General features: G+C 45.7%; 1 protein-coding gene across 1 annotated transcript; it reads left to right on the forward strand.

The window, feature by feature from the left end:
* Positions 1-163: 163 nt before the first annotated feature.
* On the forward strand, positions 164-18,843 carry ZBTB37 (zinc finger and BTB domain containing 37). Its single transcript, XM_077825090.1, has 4 exons — positions 164-264; positions 8,691-9,643; positions 10,884-10,983; positions 16,650-18,843. Exons 2-4 carry the CDS (start codon positions 8,721-8,723, stop codon positions 17,136-17,138), a joined length of 1,512 nt encoding a protein of 503 aa, XP_077681216.1. The 5' UTR covers positions 164-264; positions 8,691-8,720; the 3' UTR covers positions 17,139-18,843.
* Positions 18,844-19,635: the final 792 nt, after the last annotated feature.

The raw sequence follows: 19,635 nt of genomic DNA on the forward strand, positions 1-19,635 counted from the left end.
AATCATGGACCCGGAACGCTATTCTCATAGGAGCTACCCACGGAGCAGTGGCGATGACGGAAGCCAGGCTCCACCCCCAAAGAGCCATGGCGGCCGCATTGCAATGGGCGTGGTCACATGACGCGCGGCCGCTCCTTACCGGGGCACCGGGGGGGCGGGGGGATACGAACTAGGAGAGGGGGGAGGAATTTTCTTCCGGGGTGCGGCCCGCTCGGGGGGTTTCGCTTCCGGGACGGTGTTCCGGCCCGTTCCCACCCCCGGGAGGTAGGTACTTGCTGTATTCGGGGTCCGGCAGCCCCCCCGGGGTGGGACGAGGCGAGGCCTGGAACCGCCCAGCTCCCGGGGCGCTGTCACTCTCACCCCCGTGGGGTCGGCGCAGGAGGCCCCCTCCCTGGCCCAGAGACCCCTGCCGGGGCAGCGCAGTGCTCCCAGGGACACCCTCCCCGCACGGAGCAGCGCCCTATCGGCGGGGCACCCCCCGGGGGCTGCCTCCCCCTTATCTCAACACCACCTTCGGGCTGCCCCAGCCCCGTCCCATGGGGAGCAGCTCCCCGCCACATCCCCCTCCCAGGAGCTGTCCCACCCCCACCACTCCCAGCCCTGTCCCATGAGGGTCAGCTCCCCCCTATCCCTAGGGCCGCTCCACCCCCACCACCGACCCACCAAGGACAACTACTCCTTAGCCCCTCTGTGAGTGGCTACCCCAGCCCACCAAGAGCAAGCTCCCCTCATTCCCCCCACCCCAGCACGCTCCTACCCATCGTACTGCTCCCCCACCCCAGGGCTGTCCCTGAACCCACAGCCGCATCCCAATGAGATGCTGTCCCTCTATCCCACCAGGAGAAGCACGTCTGCTCTTTTCCTAGCAAAAGGCAGGACATCCCCATCCCGCAAACTCTTTAGCCACCCGCCAGCCTTGAAATCGTCCTTAGCAGTAACTCTACTCTGTGGTCTTGTGTACACTAGACTTCTGGGGGAATTCTCCCTTAAGTGCACAGCCACCAGGCAGGGCCAGTGATCATGTGACTGCTTGTGTATATAAAGCATGGACTGCCACCCGTGTTTTTAGTCACTGTGTCCTCTAGACCTGCTCCGAGTAGGATTAGATGGCAAGACATGCCCTGACTAAACCCCCACACGACAATTGCCTGCATGGGTGGCGGTGCAATGTCCATGCAAGCTGTGAGAGGCAGACCCTCTCACCCCTACCCTGACGCACAAGTCCTCTCACCCTCTACCCTACTCCACTTCCATATGAAGGGCAAGACCCTACCTACTTCACCTTGGGGAACACCCCCTGCAAATGTTTATTTATACAGCACAACAAGCATGCAGTTGCAGTTGCAAACATAAGAAGCAGTCCCTTCCTTGAGGAACTTACTATTAAAGTGCAAGGATAACAATATTTATCGGGAGGTAGAAGCCAAGAAAAAGATTACCGTGATAAGATCATGTGGTTGCTTCTGTTTCTTATAGACGCAGGCCACAATGGTTCTGCATTTTAACTTTTCTTTAACAGTGAAAGCTTTTACTTTGAGTTGTGTTATTCTGATGGAACTGGAGTGATTGGAGTAAAGGAGGCTGGATAGAGTGCAAGCACCACAGGTTGTTAGGAAGACACAGGGGGGGAAAGTGGTAGTGGGCAAAGATGTGCAATAGGGAAGGATAAAGAGTGGCAGGGGTCAAAGAGATAGATGCAGGTAATACACATGAGACTAGTACACAGAGTTGTGACACCAAAGTTAACTAGTTGGTGACTGAATTCAGGCTTCCAGAGAAAGTGATGGAAGGCAGTGGTGAAATTAGTTTGTAGTGAAAAGCCCTGAAGGTGGTTCCTTGGGGCTCCAGTTTTGGAAGAGCTGGTAGAAGCAGCGTGGTGTTACAGTAGAGCAGCAGCTTTTGTAGCCCAGTTGTGTGAAGTATCTCTTGTGCAAATCTCCCTCCCTTAGAGGGCTGGACTTGGAGCAGAAGTGTGTGGCTTCCCTGGGACCGAGGTGAGGGAAGGAGAAAAAAAAAAGTAGCATCAAGAAAGCAGAGAACAGTGACTTGAAGTATGCTCAGACTGCTGGCATCAGTGTGAATCCAGCAGAGCTGAAGTCTTTAAGAGGCTGTTTCCAGAAGTTTGGCTCAAGCACTAGTTCTGGAGCTGTTTTGGGAATTAAATGCTATTTTGTGCTGTTTCAGGTGACTCCTGCTGGTTATGTTGGGCTTGTGCGCTCCCCACCGTCTGGTGCTCTGGCTATTGGTGGCAGTGGTTTGGAGACACTCCACTGCCCCCAGTACATTCTACACACGTGCTAGCCTAGCGGCAGTTGCTACCAGAAACTTTCTGTTCGTCACCTACTCCTGTGCAGGAGTTTCTGAAGAGAATCAGGAATGAAGTGTTCTTTAGTCTCCAGATAATGTCAGACTCTGCATGATGTATTGATAAAACCTAAGATGAGAGCCCTACTATTGCTAACTCTGAGCATTCAGAAGTCATGGTTAGCTCACCCCCCCCCATGAGATTTTAACTGAATAAACTTGGAGGTTTTATTTGCCTTGTTTGAGCCTTTAAAGTTCATGATTTCGAGCTTCTTTGCAACCATGAGAGCTAGAAGCTTTAAAAAAAAAAAAACAACCAAAAGCCTCCTGCATTTATCACCCAACTCCAGGAGCTGAGGCTTTGAGACACCAAATATACTCATGCTAAAAAACAAGAGCTGGCAAGCTTTGTCTGTTGATGGAAAAAGTTGGTGATTTAGAGTGACAAGATCCCCCATTTTAGTTCATAATTGACAAGTTCTTGGTCCAAATTACATTTTACAGTTCAAAAGCTATTCAAGTTGGCCAGTGCCAACAATTAATACTGTCAGTCCACAAGTACTAAGCCTCTCCTGTTCAACTCAGTCCCTCCAACACAGGGTTTGCAGCTTTCCCTGCAAGTCATCAAGCCTGCTCTCTTATGACTAAGAGTGTATCTGTGCTACAAGGGATAAGTTCAAGTTGAGGGTCCATCACTGAAAACCTGTCCCCCAAACTTTAGGCAAAGATTGGTGGCCTCAACTGCTATGGCACCTCAGAGTGAGGCATTTTCTAATATAAGCAGAAAACAAGTGTTATAAGGCCAATACCTTAAATTGTATTTTAAAATACATCAGAAGCCTTTGCAGCATCTGGAGCACAAATGTAATATGCTCCTGCAAGTAGTACTGCCCAGCTGATGCTTCCAAAGGCTCTTCAAGTGAAGACCTGGAGGGAGTGCACATGTGGGTCACAGTCAGGCTGGAAGGGAATAATGAGTGGGGTCCCCCAGGGATCAGTTCTGGGTCTGTTCAGTATTCTGAGTGATTTGGATAATGGCACAAAGAGTACACTTATAAAGTTTGTGGATGATACACAAGCTGGGAGGGGTTGCAGTTGTTTTGGAGGATAGGATTAAAATTCAAAATGATCAGGACAAACTGGAGAAATGTCCTGAAGTAAATACAATTAAATTCAATAAGGACAAATGCAAAGTACTCCACTTCGGAAGGAACAAACAGCTGCACACATCCAAAATGGGAAATGACTGCCGAGGAAGGAATACTGTGGAAAGGGATCTGGGGGTCATAGTGGATCACAAGCTAATATGAGTCAACAGTGTAACACTGTTACGAAGAAGCAAACATCATTCTGGGATACATTAGCAGGAATGTTGTAAGCAAGACACGAGAAGTAATTCTTCTGCTCTGCGCTGATGAGGCCTCAACTGGAGTATTGTGTCCAGGTTACCGCATTTCAGGAAAGATGTGGACAAATTGGAAAAAGTCCAGAGAAGAGCAACATAAGTTGTTAAAGGTCTAGAAAACATGACCTATGAGGGAAGATGGAAAACCTTTTATGTAATGGTCTCCCCTCATTCTTCTCTTCTCCAGTCTAAACAAACTCAGTTTTTTCTATTACATAAAATGAGTTTTCAGTTACAAAAAAGATTGTTACAAGGAGGAGGGAGAAAAATTGTTCTCCTTAATCTATGAGGATAGGACAAGAAGCAATGGGCTTAAATTGTAGCAAGGACAGTTTAGATTGGACATCAGGAACAACTTCCCATGTCAGGGTGGTTAAGCACTGGACTAAATTGCATAAGGAAGTTGTGGAATCTCAGTCACCGGAGATTTTTAAGAGCCAGTTAGACAAACACCTGTCAAGGATGATCTAGAGCTTAGTCCTGCCTTGGGTGCAGGTAACTGGTCTAGAAGACCTTTTGAGGTCCCTTCCAGTCCTACAGTTCTGTGATTCTAAGTTGCATTACCCAGGTTTTTTGCAAAACTAAGGTTAGGAACTAATACCAGAAAATGCAAAAATTGAGGTATCACAGCAACGTTGACTCATACAATGTATGTTTGTTATGTTTTATTGCTTGGAATTTACCTTCTAAACAGTGGGGGCAAGTTAAAGGTGATTTTCAAAGGGAAAGGGGGGAACTTGTCTGTGGACAAACTAGAACCAAAAGTTCTCACTTAGGTTTACCCAAGTCCTAAAGTGTCATCTCTTCAGAGTCAATGTAAAGAAAGGTCTTTAAATCCCCTTGCCTTTGGGGCAGGGTGGATAAAAATTAATTATTTTAAAAAAATTGGATTTTTTAAATTTAAATCAGATTTTTTTTGATAACATGCTTTTTGAGGAAAAAACCTATCTAAAGATGGTTTTAATTAAAATACATTATAGCTCAAAGATATCTCTACATGGAATAGGAATTATAAATTCTAATTCTATAGTATGAGACAATATATTCATGTAATATTTAAGAGAAGTTTTGTAAATGAGTTCCAATAGTTTATGGATTAGGGACCCATCTTATGGGGTTCCAGGGGCTTCTGTATAGATTATTTAGGTTAATCTTTCTATCTACCCAATGGGACTCAGTGCTCAGTCTAGAAGATACCATCAGAGAGGCTTTGTTTTGCAGTTCTCAAACTATGGATGTGTGTCTACAGAGGTAACATGCTTGTTAACAGCAAAAATGCTTTTAAATAAATAATATAGAGAGGTGAGAAATAGTTAAATAAAACAATTTAAATGTCTGTCTGGTGATGTTCTCCTCCTAATACAGCATGGCAAGAAAATCCTCCAAATATTAACAATTAAGATGTTGAATTTGCGATAGTTTACCTCCCAATGACTTCATAAATATCTGCTTCAATTACCTTGGGTAAATGAAATAAACAATCATTCATTTTCTGATATCGCTGTAAAACTAATCTGAAAATTTTTCAAAATAAATCACTTTAAAAATGTATAGTGTGTACCTTCTAAAAATGAAACGTACATCTGTCTCTGAGTTGTGAAGAATATGTATTAAGGTTATAACAACCAACAAGAATGCACTTTTATTTAGAAATCCATGAATCAATAGAGAGTCTTCCTGACTAGTGATTTAAATCAAATCCACCCTGCTTAGGGGAAAACAAATGCAGGTTCTGATTTTCCTCTGCCTTCAGGGTTAAGGCAAACAAACTCACAGATTGTTTTTAAGAGGCTCTACCAAAAACAGCTACCTTCCCTTACCATGCATGTAGAATAGGACTGCCAATAGCCAACACCTAACTGAGTCTTCCTTCTCTTTTTTTTCCACTGAATGCATCCGATGAAGTGAGCTGTAGCTCACGAAAGCTTATGCTCAGATAAATTTGTTAGTCTCTAAGGTGCTACAAGTACTCCTTTTCTTTTTGCGAATACAGACTAACATGGCTGCTACTCTAAATTCCTTCATATATCTCAGGCTGGTTTCCTGGGAGGCTAATAGGCTCCAGCTGCTTCTGAACCTTATCCATTAACCCTTGCCTCCCATCATAGTCCTGCCTTGAACCCTAGGGCTTCCAGACCCAGATGTGTAGTATACCCTGATGCAATGCCGTTCTGTGTTTATGATCAGAAAGAAGACCTGAATGATTTAACAAGAGAAAAAATACCATTTATTTTTACATTAGAAATGTGCAAGTGGAGGACATAGTAGGATTATGTCTTCAGGATCAGAGGCCTGAAATCACATTTAAACATGTGCATAACTTGATGTTAATGGGACCACTCACATGAGTGAAGTTATGCACGTGTTTAAATGTTTGCAGGATGAGGGCTATAGATATTAGACAAGTGACACCAGATTAATTAAGAAGGGAAGTGAAACTTTTTTTTGTTACCACCAATTTACTCAAACACCTTACAAACAGTTGGATCCGTTTGTTAAAGATTCAGCATTGTTGTCCCTTCAGTTAAGGAGTGAGAGAGCTCATAATGAACATCTGACACCTCTGAGACCTCCAACAAACAAGGGAAGGCAAGACTTGAGATTCCAGATACTGCGAAGGAATACAAAAAAACAGAATAAAATGCTTTTTAAAAAAAAACAAAAAAACCAACCCACCTTTTGGCTTTCCTACTACACCAGAAAAAACAAAAGAATACCCATCCAATTTACTTTCCTTTGTACATCACTGTTAAGAGTACAATCAAGACCCTGGCTTTTATATTTCCTCATGTTTAAAATTCTAACCTTAGTATTGCATGAACTTAGACCTTTGCACTCCATTTTCTTGTTTGTTTTTTAAAAGACAGGACAAAAAGGAAGAACATTTAGATATGGCACTGTGAAGTTGCACAATTGCTTTGTGCAACTTATGGGTTTTAATCTTAACCACCCTGTAGGTACACAAAATTTCTACCTGCGGCATTGTACAGTTTTGCAATGTTTTGCACATCTTTGTGGTATGACAGACAGTTATGTAGCTTCAAGCTTAGTATTGTATTTTGCTGTGCATGGACAAACCCCCCACAAAGTGCCTTTTAAGCCTTAGTCCCTGATCCTGGAAAGACACACATGCTTAACTTTATGCATATGACTAGTCCCATTGACTTTGTGATTTCTCAGAGTAGATACAATCTAAGGCAGGATATCCCTGGATTCCCCAAAATTGTTTTGATGCCTGCTGTAGTCTGCCTAATCAGCATTTCAAATGCCATCCAAGTTGGAGCCTGTTTATGTCACAAGTGGTTTTTATTGAGTGCTATTTGCTTGGTCTGCATCTATAGTTTTAGTTTTGTATCATTCTTATTTGTAATTACATCTACATTTGGTCATTTGGAATTTTTACCATATATGGCGAAGGCTCATTTTCAGACTTTGCCAACAAGATACACGAGGATCATAGAAAAATGAAGGAAGGAAAACTAACTAACTTGTTGTCATTGACCATCATCATTCACAATTAATATTTTGCTGTATTCATCTCTTTGCCCAAAGAAATAAAAATGTTAGCTACTGTATTTTTCATTTTCACAGCGGGAGCTTGGCCAGTTTATAGAGCACAGGACTTGCAGTTGAGAACTGGATTCTCTTCTAGCCTCTGTCATTGACTTATTGTGTGATTTTTTTTTTTTTGGCAAGTTTCAGAAGTGTCTACTAATATTGAGAGCCTCCATTTTGAGTGCCCTACCTGAAACACCTAGGGCACCTAAGTTGTACGGGTTGAGCCCTCTGAAAAATTCTTGGAAGCTTGGCAACCAAAGTTAGTGGACATATGGAAATTTAGGCCTCAATTTTCCACCTTTGTTTCCCCTTCTGTAAAACATGGGTATAAAGATACTTGCTCTTCTTTGTAAAGTCCTTTGATATCTATAGATTAAAATGATGTATAAGTGCTAAGTATTATCATCATCCATTAGGCAATCAATTACATATGTTAGTGTCTCAACCATTTTTAATGTTTTCCATGCTGGGGAAAATCATTTCTACTGAACTCATTTTGGAGGCCCACAGAGTGAAATTTTGAGAGCTAAGCAGCAGGAGTTGTGGAGGTGGGTCCATTAGAAGATTAATTATCTTATAAAGTGATCCACAAAATGCAAAAGCTGAGACCCTGTGCAAGCATTAGTAAATCAAGCTTCACAATACCTCTGGGAAAATCAAAGTGCTTCAAGATTCATAGATTACAAGGCCAGAAGGGACTCTTGTGATGATCTAGTCCAGGGGTTTTCAAACTTGATTGCACCACGACCCCCTTCTGACAACAAAAATTACTACATGACCCCAGGAGGGGGGACTGAAGCCTGAGCCCGCCCTAGCCCTGCCACTCTGGAGTGGGAGCCAAAGCCCAAGGGCTTCAGCCCCAGGCAGGGAGCCAGTAACCTGATCCCCGCCACCCAGAGCTGAAGCTCTCAGGCTTCAGCTTTGGCCCTGGGTGGCAGGGCTCAGGCTTCAGCCCCAGGCCCCAGCAAGTCTAATGCCAGCCCTGGAGACCCCATTAAAAAGGGATCCCGACCCACTTTGGGGTCCACAGTTTCAGAACTGTTGATTGTCTAGTCTGACCTCCTGCATAACCCCAGCCAGAGAATTTTACCCAACATAATTCCTAGAGCAGAGCTTTTACAAAAGCATCCAATCTTGATTTAAAAATTGGCAGTAACGGAGAATCCACCATGGCCCTTGGTAAATGGTTAATTACCCTCACTGTTAAAAATGTACACCTTGTTTTCAATCTGAATTTGTCTGTCTTCAACTTCCAGCCGATGGATCATGTTATATGTTCCTTTGGTAGGTTGAAGAGCCTATTATTAAATATTTGTTCCCCACGTAGGTATTTATACATTGTAATCAAGTCACCCCCAAGATGCATGGGTGAAGTCCAAGTACAAATTATCACTAGTCCTATTAATTCTGTTTTTCTTTCCAGCTGGGTTGTACACCTACAAGTGGGGCAGCCATGGAGAAAAGTGGAAACATTCAGCTGGAGATCCCGGACTTCAGCAACTCTGTCCTGAGCCACCTAAACCAGCTGCGCATGCAGGGCCGCCTGTGTGACATAGTGGTCAATGTGCAAGGACAGGCTTTCCGTGCTCACAAAGTGGTGCTGGCTGCTAGCTCACCCTACTTCCGTGACCATATGTCATTAAACGAGATGAGCACAGTCTCCATTTCAGTCATCAAGAACCCCACTGTTTTTGAGCAGCTCCTTTCCTTTTGTTATACCGGGCGGATATGCCTGCAGTTGGCTGACATCATCAGTTACCTAACGGCAGCCAGCTTCCTGCAGATGCAGCACATTATAGACAAATGCACGCAGATCCTCGAGGGAATTCACTTCAAAATTAATGTGGCAGAGGTTGAAGCTGAACCGAGTCAGACTAGGACAAAGCATCAGGAGAGACCCCCAGAGTCTCACCGGGTTACCCCAAATCTAAACCGCTCTCTGAGCCCACGCCACAACACTCCAAAAGGGAGTCGTCTAGGCCAGGTCAGCACTGTACTGGACATTCGGGAGCTGAGCCCCCCTGAGGAGTCCACCAGCCCTCAGATAATTGAGCAGAGTTCAGACGTGGAGAGCAGGGAGCCCATACTGCGGATTAACAGAGCAGGACAGTGGTACGTTGAGACAGGAGTGGCTGACCGTGGGGGACGGAACGACGATGATGTTAGGGTGCTTGGAGGAGTGCGCATTAAAACAGAGAACCTGGAGGAGTGGCTGGGAACGGAGAATCAGCCATCGGGAGAAGATGGGAGCAGCGCTGAGGAGGTCACAACCATGGTAATTGACACAACAGGCCACGGATCGATGGGCCAGGAGACTTACACATTAGGGTCATCAGGAGCCAAAGTGGTTAGGCCAACCAGCAGTGAGATTGACAGGTGAGGTTCCTTTAACCCGTTTACTGAGTGTGGTTGAAAGAGCATACTCCACAATATTTGTATCTGGCTTGACCATGTCTCTTCCCTGATCATTTATCGCTGTTTATTTCACACAGTATTCTTAGGCTTATGTGCTGACAGATTTTGTTTAAAAGTATATCTGTTACTAGTCCTCAAGTATTTGCTGTGTGCTGAATAAGAACAGCTTCTCCAGTTACAGGCTAGATAGGGTAAAATCATAAGGGTATCAACCATCCTCCTTCAGAAAGAAGCTGGTCACCTCCAGTAAGTCAGGAGGAAATCTGCCTCTCCGTGGTACAGGATTGCAGAATTCAGTGTGTTGTGGAGGGTGTTAAATATTCCTCTGAAGCAGCTGTCATTTGGCCACTTTGAGAAAGAGAACATGGGATTGGATGAACCACTGTTCTTTCCTGATGTGACAGTTTCTCTGGTAAGAGCAGAAGGCCTTCATTTATAGGAAGTGATTATATTTGTGTTGTCAACTCCCTATCCCACTGCCTCATTTGTTCTGATTAAAGCAAAAGGTCCCAGCTGTATTTGTGGTGCTTTTCCTCACCCTTCCTTTTGTTCTCTCCCATCCCAAACCCTCCAGTCCTCTGGGAGAGCAGCTTCCTGTAAATGGTGGATACCCCATCATTTAAAACTATAAAAGCTCTGAAAACTATACTGGAGGTAACGATCCTGGGCTGGCCTTCAAGGGAACAAACTAGCTCTGGGCAGGTCTCATTTTTAATTTCTGTGATTCATTCCTCTCCTTAGATCAGCTGGCCTTAGACACTTGGGTATCCATCGTTTTTCACCACACACAACTTCCACCACTCCTTCCCTGAAGCCCTCTGCATCATCTGTGGGACATCCCTCATCTGTACTTGCCCAGGGAGTTGGAAGACTGGAAGTGCCTTTTGAGCAGAGGTTTCTTCTCTTGCAGTGCTGCCTGAGTCAGTGCGCTATCCCATTTCCCTTTTTATTTTAGTAGCAACCAAAAATCTGCCTATTCCTGAATCAAGTTGGTTGACCCAGTATCGTATTTCAGATATTAACACTGGAAGAACAGACCAGTCTGTCCTGGTGTTTTTTACATTTGCACTGCTCCATATTCTGTCTCCTGATGGGGAAGAAGAGATTCTCTGCAGGTGCTTCCCTTGCCCCCCAGTACATGTACTGACCATACTGCACCGATAGCCATTAAAAACTCTATTTACACTCTTCCCCCCCACAGATTTAGTCCTTCTGGCAGCATGGTTACTGTAACTGAGCGGTACAGATCGAAAAGTGAGTCTCCCGGGCGGATGGATGAGCCTAAGCAGCCCAATTCCCAGGTACACAACCTAGCTCAGGGGTTTGGATAACCAGTGAATGATGGTGATGAAGGTTACAGTTACTGTATTGTGACCACATATGCATGTTGTACTTGATAGAAATGCTGTATGTGTCTGTGGCAATGTAAAACTTAGGATGACCTTTGCTATTTATTCCCTTGCTTTTTAAGTGCTTGGGTTTCATAAATGACATAAGAGGTAACTCACACTTGGATTAAAAGAACAAGAAGACCACCAAACCATGTTTACACAAACTCCTGCTGATGCTGCCATGGGTGCAGCTGTGTTGATAGTAGTTCTGGAGGGATTTTTTCCCCCTAAAAATGCCCTCAGATAGCTAGAGTCATAGAAGATAAAAGCTGTCTATTGGTTTCCAGCTAACTTGAATAGTTCAGGTGTTAGGAGCTTGTGCTGATGGTTCTGGGGTCCGTCTTCACTGATCTCCTTTGATGGGGTGATAAAAGTCCACCTACGGTCATTTAAAAACATGTCTTTGAGGGATAGAGGAATACAAGGAAAAAGACATTTTGCAAAGATGTCAAAAAGCAGACATATTAAAGGCTTTTACTCTCTGAATGTACGTGCTCAGTGAAGTAAATGTTTAGCACCCACACTTTGTCAGTCACTGGTTCATAAACCCGGAAAGCATGAGGATTTTGTTGTTATAATGGGGAACTAAAATAAACCTGAACAATGGGAGGCTACCACCTCTCCAGATGAAACCATGCACAGCTACAGAGCCAGGACTACAGCTTTAAAAAAATTTGCATCTACTGCTTGAGCCAAAGGAAGAGCTCTATAAGAGTCATCTGGAGAAGGACTCTTGTGTTCGTACTAAGCTGGAGTTGGCCAATAGAGTTGGCAGCCACTTCTCTCTTTCTCTCTCTCAGGCATAGGACCCAGGACTCCAGTTGAAGTCCAGCTATGGGCGCTCCGTATCTCTGAAATCCAGGCCCAAAGTGACTGCTCCTGATCCCATTGAGGTCAATGATAGAAAATACCCTTTGACATTAATGGTGCTGGATTGGATCCATAACTGTCAATGGAAGCAGGATTGGGCCCCTGACTGTCCATTGTTAATAGCTTTATGACAAACTGTTTTTTTCACATAGAGCAGGTGCCTGAGTTTTCAAGGAGACTTAACTTTATGGGAAGTTTGAAGGTTAGTAACAGGCTGTTGTAAGCTGGAGGAGAGACCAAGGAAAGTTAGACAAAAGTCAGAAATTCAGATTGGTAGGTGTCATAACCATACAGCTAAGGGTAACCTAGAATTCCTCCTTACCTGTAAGGGGTTAAGAAGCTCAGATAATCTGGTTGGCACCTGTCCAAAAGGACCAATGGGGAAAGAAGATACTTTCAAATCTTGGGGCGGGGGAAGGCTTTGTTTTGCGTGTTCTCTTGGGAAGCAGAGAAGCATCAGGTCAGAAAACAACTTCTCCTATAAACCATCCTAAACGTCTCTCATATTACAAAAATTGTAAGTAAAAGCCAGGCAAGGCATGTTAGATTATCTTTTGTTCTGCTTGTGAATTTTTCCTCTGCTGGAGGGAGGTTTATTCCTGTTTTGTGTAACTTTGAAACGAAACCTAGAGGAAGTTCTGCTGTGTTTCTGAATCTTTTGTTACCCTGTAAAGTTATTTTCCATCCTGATTTTACAAGAGGTGATTTTTACCTTTTTTTTTTTTTTTTTTTAAATAAAATCTTTCTTTTAAGAACCTGACTGATTTTTCTATTGTCCTAAGACCCAGGGGTTTGGGTCTGTGATCACTCTGTATCCAATTGGTTAGGATATTATTCTCAAACCTCCCCAGGAAAGGGGGTGTAAGGGTTTGGGGGGGATATTTTGGGGGAATAGGAACTCCAAGTAGTCCTTTCCCTGATTCTTTGTTCAATCACTTGGTGGTGGCAGCGTACCATCCAAGGGCAAAGAATTTGTGCCTTGGGGAAGTTTTAACCTAAGCTGGTAGAAATAAGCTTAGGGGGTCTTTCATATGGGTCCACACATCTGTACCCTAGAGTTCAGAGTGGGGAAGGAACCCTGACTTGGTGACAGCACGGTGGGATCATTTTGAATCAAAAGCACAGTAGGATTTTAAAAGGACAGTTTTTTTTTCCTTTTGGCTGCTTGGAAATTAGGGAGGTTTTTTTTTTTAAAGCTGGGACCACCTGGAGGTTTTGTTCTCTGTCTGAGGGCAGGGTAGTTAACCTCCTGCAGGGGAATTCACAAGTGTGTTTTTTTTGTTTTGTTTTGTTTTCGTTCTAGCTCTCGGGTTAGGCTAGATCAGGGGTCTCAAACACGCGGCCCGTGGGGCTATTTCCTGCAGCCCACCAGCTCCCCACGGTCCCCCTCACAGCATTTACCTAGAGTGGCTCCGGCCCAGCGTGCACGGGGGGCAGGGCAGGCTCCCTGCCTGCCTGTCCTGCCCCTGTGCCGCTCCGGGAAGTGGCCGGTACCTGGGGGAGAGGGGGCACAGGGGTCTGTGTGTTGCTGTTGCTTCCAGGCACCGTCCCCAGCAGCTCCCATTGGCCCTCCCGGCAACAGCAACACACAGACCCCTGTGCCCCCCCTTCCCCAGGTCCCGGCCGCTTTCCGGAGCAGTGTGGGGGCCTCCCTGCCCTGCCCCCGGTGCACACCGGGGCCAGAGCCTGCCCCCCGAACCCTTCCTGCAGCCAAACCCCCGTCCTGCGCCCCCTGCCGGACCCTGCATCCCCGTCCTGCGCCCCCTGCCGGACCCTGCATCCCCGTCCTGCGTCCCCTGCCGGACCCCGACCCCCTGCCCTGCGCCCCGTGCTGCACCCTGCACCCTTCCTGCACCCTGACCCCCTGCCCTGAGCCCCCTGTCGCACCCTGACCCCCGCCGCACCCCACACCCCTCCTGCACCCCACACCCCAACTCCCTGCCCTGAGCTCCCGCCACACCCCTCCTGCAGGTGGTGGAGGAGGGGGTGGAGTTGGGGTGGGGATTTCAGGGAAGAGGTTGGAATGGGGCAGGGGAGGGGTGGGAAGAGGTGGGGCAGGGGCGAGGCCTCATGAAACGGGTGGAGTGGGGGCAGGGCCGAGGGCAGCGGGGCAGGGGGGAGGTGTCAGTAATGCGGCCCTCGGGCCAATATACTAGTCCTCATGTGGCCCTCGTGGTCATTTGAGTTTGAGACCTCTGGGCTAGATGAAACACAGAAAGGCTAGGATGACTGACAGTGACGTCAAAAAGAAATTAGAATTAGCCAGATTTGAAGCTGATGAGAGACCAAAAGAACATGATAGACTGATGGAGGCAGAAAAAGCTGCCCATGAGAGAGCTATGGAGTGGGAGGCCCGGAAGCATGCTCAGGAGGAGAGGGAAAGAGAGAGGAAGCATGAACTGGAGTTAGAGATGGCAAGGGCAGAATATACCAGACAACCCTAGTAATCCTTCTCCAGGTACTGCTTCCCATCCCAGAAAGTTCCCCATCTACAAGGCAGGTGATGATACCGAGGCCGCCTTAGAAAATTTCGAAAGGGCCTGCCTTGAGTACAGCATCTCTGCAGACCAATACATGATAGAGCTCAGGCCGCAGCTCAGTGGACCCTTAGCAGAGGTGGCGGCTGAAATACCTAAGGAACACATGAACAGTTATGAACTTTTTAAAAAACAGGCCAGAATCAGAATGGGGCTAACACTTGAGCATTCCCGTCGGCAGTTCAGAGCCCTAAAGTGGAAACCGGACATGGCATTTTCCCGACACGCCTACCACATTGTAAAAAATTCACAAGCAGAACAAAAGATAATCTAACACACCTTGCCTGGCTTTTACTTACAATTTTTGTAATATGAGAGACTTATAGGATGGTCTGTAGGAGGAGTTTTCTGATCTGATGCTTCTCTGCTTCCCAAGAGAACCACAAAACAAAGCCTCCCCCACCCCGCAAGATTTGAAAGTATCTTCTTTCCCCATTGGTCCTTTTGGACAGGTGCCAACCAGGTTATTTGAGCTTCTTAACCCCTTACAGGTAAGGAGGAATTCTAGGCTACCCTTAGCTGTATGGTTATGACAGTAGGTTTGTAATGTGCCATAAGATAAAAATACCTTGGATTTTCATCATACTTTGCAAAAACATCCTATTGTGCCTTCAGAAGAAATCCAGAAATGTTCAGATCAAGCTAAACATATAGGGCAGGACAATAGTTGCTACCCTAAGTATGAAAAGGCTACTGCTTCTCCATACAGAAATGGCCTTAAACTCCAGTTGAAAAGGCTGGTTGGAACTGTGCACTTCTAGCCACACCAATGGTCGAGCGTTACATCACCCTGCTCCCCTTGGCTTTGTATGGCGGATGTAAATAGAGTACCTGTGGGCAGCACTTTCATATAACGTGCTGTGGTTTTGTTCCTTTCATTTCGTCCAAGCTTTCTATTCTAAGCATGATCGAATGGTGAGGCACCTGGCACTGGAATGCTCCTGCTGCCACATGCTCCATGTTTCCCCGCTGAAGGGACGGCCCTTCCGGGGTTACATGGGCTACCTGTCTGGGGATATGGCATTTTATGAAACTGGCGTAACACTTCAAATGCAAGTGCTGTGTCCTCCCAACCTGCAGGCAAGAGTGCAGGTATCCAGGGGACCATGTATTTGTGTCAGTTCAGTATGAGTGTGAGTAGCTGGCCAGGAATAGCAATGTGAATGGTTGTCCTAGCTTCCAAGTTGGGGTTAAAGAGCCACGCTTGGGTACCCTTCTTTCTAGTTTAATAAGATAATAGATTCATAGATACTAAGGTCAGAAGGGACCATTATGATCATCTAGTCTGACCTCCTGCACAGCGCAGGCCACAGAATCTCACCCACCCACTCCTGCGAAAAACCTCTCACCTATGTTTGAGCTATTGAAGTACTCAAATCATGGTTTAAAGACTTCAAGGAGCAGAGAATCCTCCAGCAAGTGACCCGTGCCCCATGCTACAGAGGAAGGTGAAAAACCTCCAGGGCCTCTTCCAATCTGCCCTGGAGGAAAATTCCTTCCCGACCCCAAATATGGCGATCAGCTAAACCCTGAGCATATGGGCAAGATTCACCAGCCAGATACTACAGAAAATCAGGACATCTGCATGCTGTTCCTTACTTTGTGACCTTGAGCGAGTCATTTAAACCCTCTCTGCCCTGAGGTTCCCTTCTGTAAAGTGGGGTAATACTGACTTCACGTCCCATTGGTGAGATATAATTCATTGCCTGTGAAGTACCTAGAGCTCTTCAGATGTAATTTTCATACTTATTTTGCCTTCATCATACTAAATCTCTGTCCATTCACTTACTTTTCTTTTTACAAGTAATATCAAAAAAGGAAACACCAATATTTTAATAAAAGGGCACTGGTTTGGGTAGTGAACACAGCATTGGTACGTTTGATCCAAAACTCGATTCAGCTAAGTGCCATACTGATGATAGCCATATTTATCTTCCCAGATCCCAGGGAACAAGTTAGGTAATCTATTAGTCCTCAGAGCAAAAGCCCCATTGAGCTAAGCACTTAAGTGTGTACTTAAGACTGAGCATGTGAGTAGTCCTATTGACTTCAAGGTTTGGCATTTACTTAAGTGTTTGACTGGATCGGTGCTCAAGAGAGGAATAAAAAGATACTGTTTCTTTCTAGCTGACTGTCTTCCTTTTTCTGTCTTCAATGTGTCTGGCCCAGGTGGAGGAGTCCGCCATGATTGGAGTGAGCGGTTATGTTGAGTATCTCCGTGAACAGGAAGTGTCTGAGCGGTGGTTCCGGTACAACCCACGGCTCACCTGCATCTACTGTGCCAAATCCTTCAACCAGAAAGGTAGTCTGGACCGGCACATGCGTCTTCACATGGGCATCACGCCCTTCGTTTGCCGCATGTGCGGTAAAAAGTACACCCGCAAGGATCAGCTGGAGTATCACATCCGCAAGCACACAGGCAACAAGCCCTTTCATTGCCACGTTTGCGGCAAGAGCTTCCCCTTCCAGGCCATCCTCAACCAACACTTTCGCAAAAACCACCCTGGCTGTGTGCCTCTGGAGGGGCCGCACAGCATTTCTCCCGAGACCACCGTCACCTCCAGGGGGCAGGCCGAGGAAGAGTCTCCCCCGCAGGAGGAAGCTGTGGTAGCAGGGGAGACGGCACAGGGATCTGTGTCCACCACCGGGCCAGATTGAAACAGGTTGTGGGGGAGGACCCTCTTCCCGTTTGGCTGTAAGCAGTCAGCACCGAGACGGCGGGCTGGTACTGTAATCAGTGCAATGCCACCACCGGACGGGATGTTGCCAAAACAGAAGATTAACAAAAACAAAGTGCTAAAAGCTTTTCCCCTTTTCCTCATCTCCTTGGGAAAAAACAAAACTGGGTCAATCGACTTCTGATTCAGGGATCGACGGGATTTTTTAATGTTTTTAATATATTCAGTAGCGATCCAGGAGAAGCAGTCGTTTTATTTCTTGACAGCATTTTGGCTCAGCACCTCGGTCTCTGTGGTGGTGGTTGGCTGTAATGGCCCCAGTTCAGTGAGTGCAGTGCACAGGTGTCTGTCTTCGCAACAGCTGCTGGTCCATCACATGGGGTAGCAGGGGCAAGGAACACTTACCCTCCCCTTTTCCCAGGTAGTTGTCATGTTAAAGAAATATCACTCTCCTGGTGGATCTTGCCCTACCTGAGTGTATTTATCCTGTCTTATTTTGGTGTGTCTCTTTTAAAATTTTAATTAAACCATTATTTTAGGGCTTTCTGCTTGCCCTTTCCAGGCATATGGCATTCTGCCCACTTGTTAAAAGCGGGCAGCAACCTTTGAGCAGTATTCTAGAGGTCAGCAAAATCTGAAGCGCTTAGGCTACTGAAAGTGAAATTAGCAGCTGTGAGGTTTGCATTAGACTCGTCTACATTTTTTGGGGAGGGGATTTGGGACAGGGTGCGCTTATTGGTGCTAGTATTAATAGCACAGAGCATTTCAACTTCCTGACCAGTTTCTGCACACTGCAGTGCTTCACATGTTGCCAAGAGTTAGGAAGAGGTTTCTTGTCTGGATGAATTGACAAGTGAGAGGCTGGCTACCTAAGTCATCTTTGGCTTTCCCTGCACTTGGTTTTACATAACAGCAATACTGTATATTGAAACAGTCCAATCCCAGTGAAATTATCATGGGTTGTTTTTAACTATGTCTCCGTGTACTAGTTTGATAAGTTTATATAAATCAAATGCAAAAAAAACCTGACATTAACTCCTCATAATGGTTCAGGAAATTCAAAGTTGCTGCTCCTACAGTAATCGTAACTCTGTCCCTTGCACATATTATATTCCAGGTAGCTCTGAAGTGAAGGGTAAGTGTACCAAACCCAGAGCAATATGCCTTCATCACGTCTCAGACATGTTTGCACATGCAAATGTGTTTATAAATTAAAAAATAGTATAGGTACATCGGTGCAAGTTCAAAAGAGCAAATGTCTTGATGTCCTTTTAAAAAGTCTTTAAAAATATGCAATAGTTGAAGAGTTGGCTTTGACTTTGATGCTGGGTTGTATGTAAGTACAAATAGGAATGAACTGCTGGTCCTACTGCTTTTGGAGCTTGGAATTAGGAGAGGCTGCGTGTCTGAAGGAAGCCTGTGGTCCGAGGGAACATAGTGTGTGATGGGGGAGGATGAACATCAGGCTAGTGGGAGGAGCAAGGAGGCATTTGAAAAACAGTGTAAACATTAGCACAGAATTGGCGGACAGGAGACCTCAGTTTTTATTCCTTTCCCTCCTAGTGACTTGGGGTACTTCTCCATAGCAAAAAAAGACCTGTGGCAGTGAGTCTCAGAGCCTGGTCAGTTGACTCAGGCTAGCAGGGCTCATGCTGCAGAGCTAAAAAATAGCAGTGTAGACATTTGGGCTCAGGCTGGAGCCTGGGCTCTGAAACCTGGCAGAGAGGGAGGGTCTTGGAGCTCAGGCTCCAGCCCAAACCCAAACGTCTACACTGCTGTTTTTACCCCCACAACACAAGTCCGAGTCAGGTGACCCAGGCTCTGAGACTTGTTGCTACAGAATTTTGTGTTTTGCTGTGTAGATGTACCTTACAGTGTAACCCTGGGCAAACCAAACCTTCCTGTGCCAGTTTCCCTATCTGTAAAATGGGGGTAATACTACTTCCCTACCTCACAGCATGCTTGGACGGAAGAATCTCTAGAAGGGCAAAGTATTATTATCCACTCTCCTGTGTAACATAAGGGTCACACTGCCTCCTCCACCTCTTTCCCAGCTAGCGAAGGCCATGGTAGTGTGGTTCTTTGCGTGCAATGTAAAGGAGGGGAATTGGAATAGACAGTTTGAATCTGGTGGTGCCATGATAGAATGCAATGAGGATGCTCTCTCAGAGGGAAGCTTTGGGGATGTTCTGAGGTAGGATGGTTGCAAAGTACAGTTCTGTTGATTACAGTAGAACCTCAGAGTTATGAACTCCAGAGTTACAAACTGATCAGTCAACCACACACCACATTGGGAACCGGAAGTATGCAATCAAGCAGCAGCAAAGACAAAAGAAAAAGCAACTACAATACTGTGTTAAATGTAAACTACTAAAATAATAAAGGGAAAGCAGCATTTTTTTTTCTGCCTAGTAAAGTTTCAAAGCTGTATTAAGTCAATGTTCAGTTGTAAACTTTTGAAAGAACCACCATAATGT

This window comes from Eretmochelys imbricata, chromosome 8, assembly GCF_965152235.1.
Source record: "Eretmochelys imbricata isolate rEreImb1 chromosome 8, rEreImb1.hap1, whole genome shotgun sequence".
Taxonomy (NCBI): domain Eukaryota; kingdom Metazoa; phylum Chordata; order Testudines; family Cheloniidae; genus Eretmochelys; species Eretmochelys imbricata.

Excerpts from the sequence above, each read along its gene's own strand:
- ZBTB37 (XM_077825090.1), top strand. The coding sequence starts at position 8,721 with ATGGAGAAAAGTGGAAACATTCAGCTGGAGATCCCGGACTTCAGCAAC. Across the intron at positions 9,644-10,883 it reads ACCAGCAGTGAGATTGACAG|ATTTAGTCCTTCTGGCAGCA; the intron begins GTGAGGTTCCTT and ends TCCCCCCCACAG. Across the intron at positions 10,984-16,649 it reads CTAAGCAGCCCAATTCCCAG|GTGGAGGAGTCCGCCATGAT; the intron begins GTACACAACCTA and ends TGTCTGGCCCAG.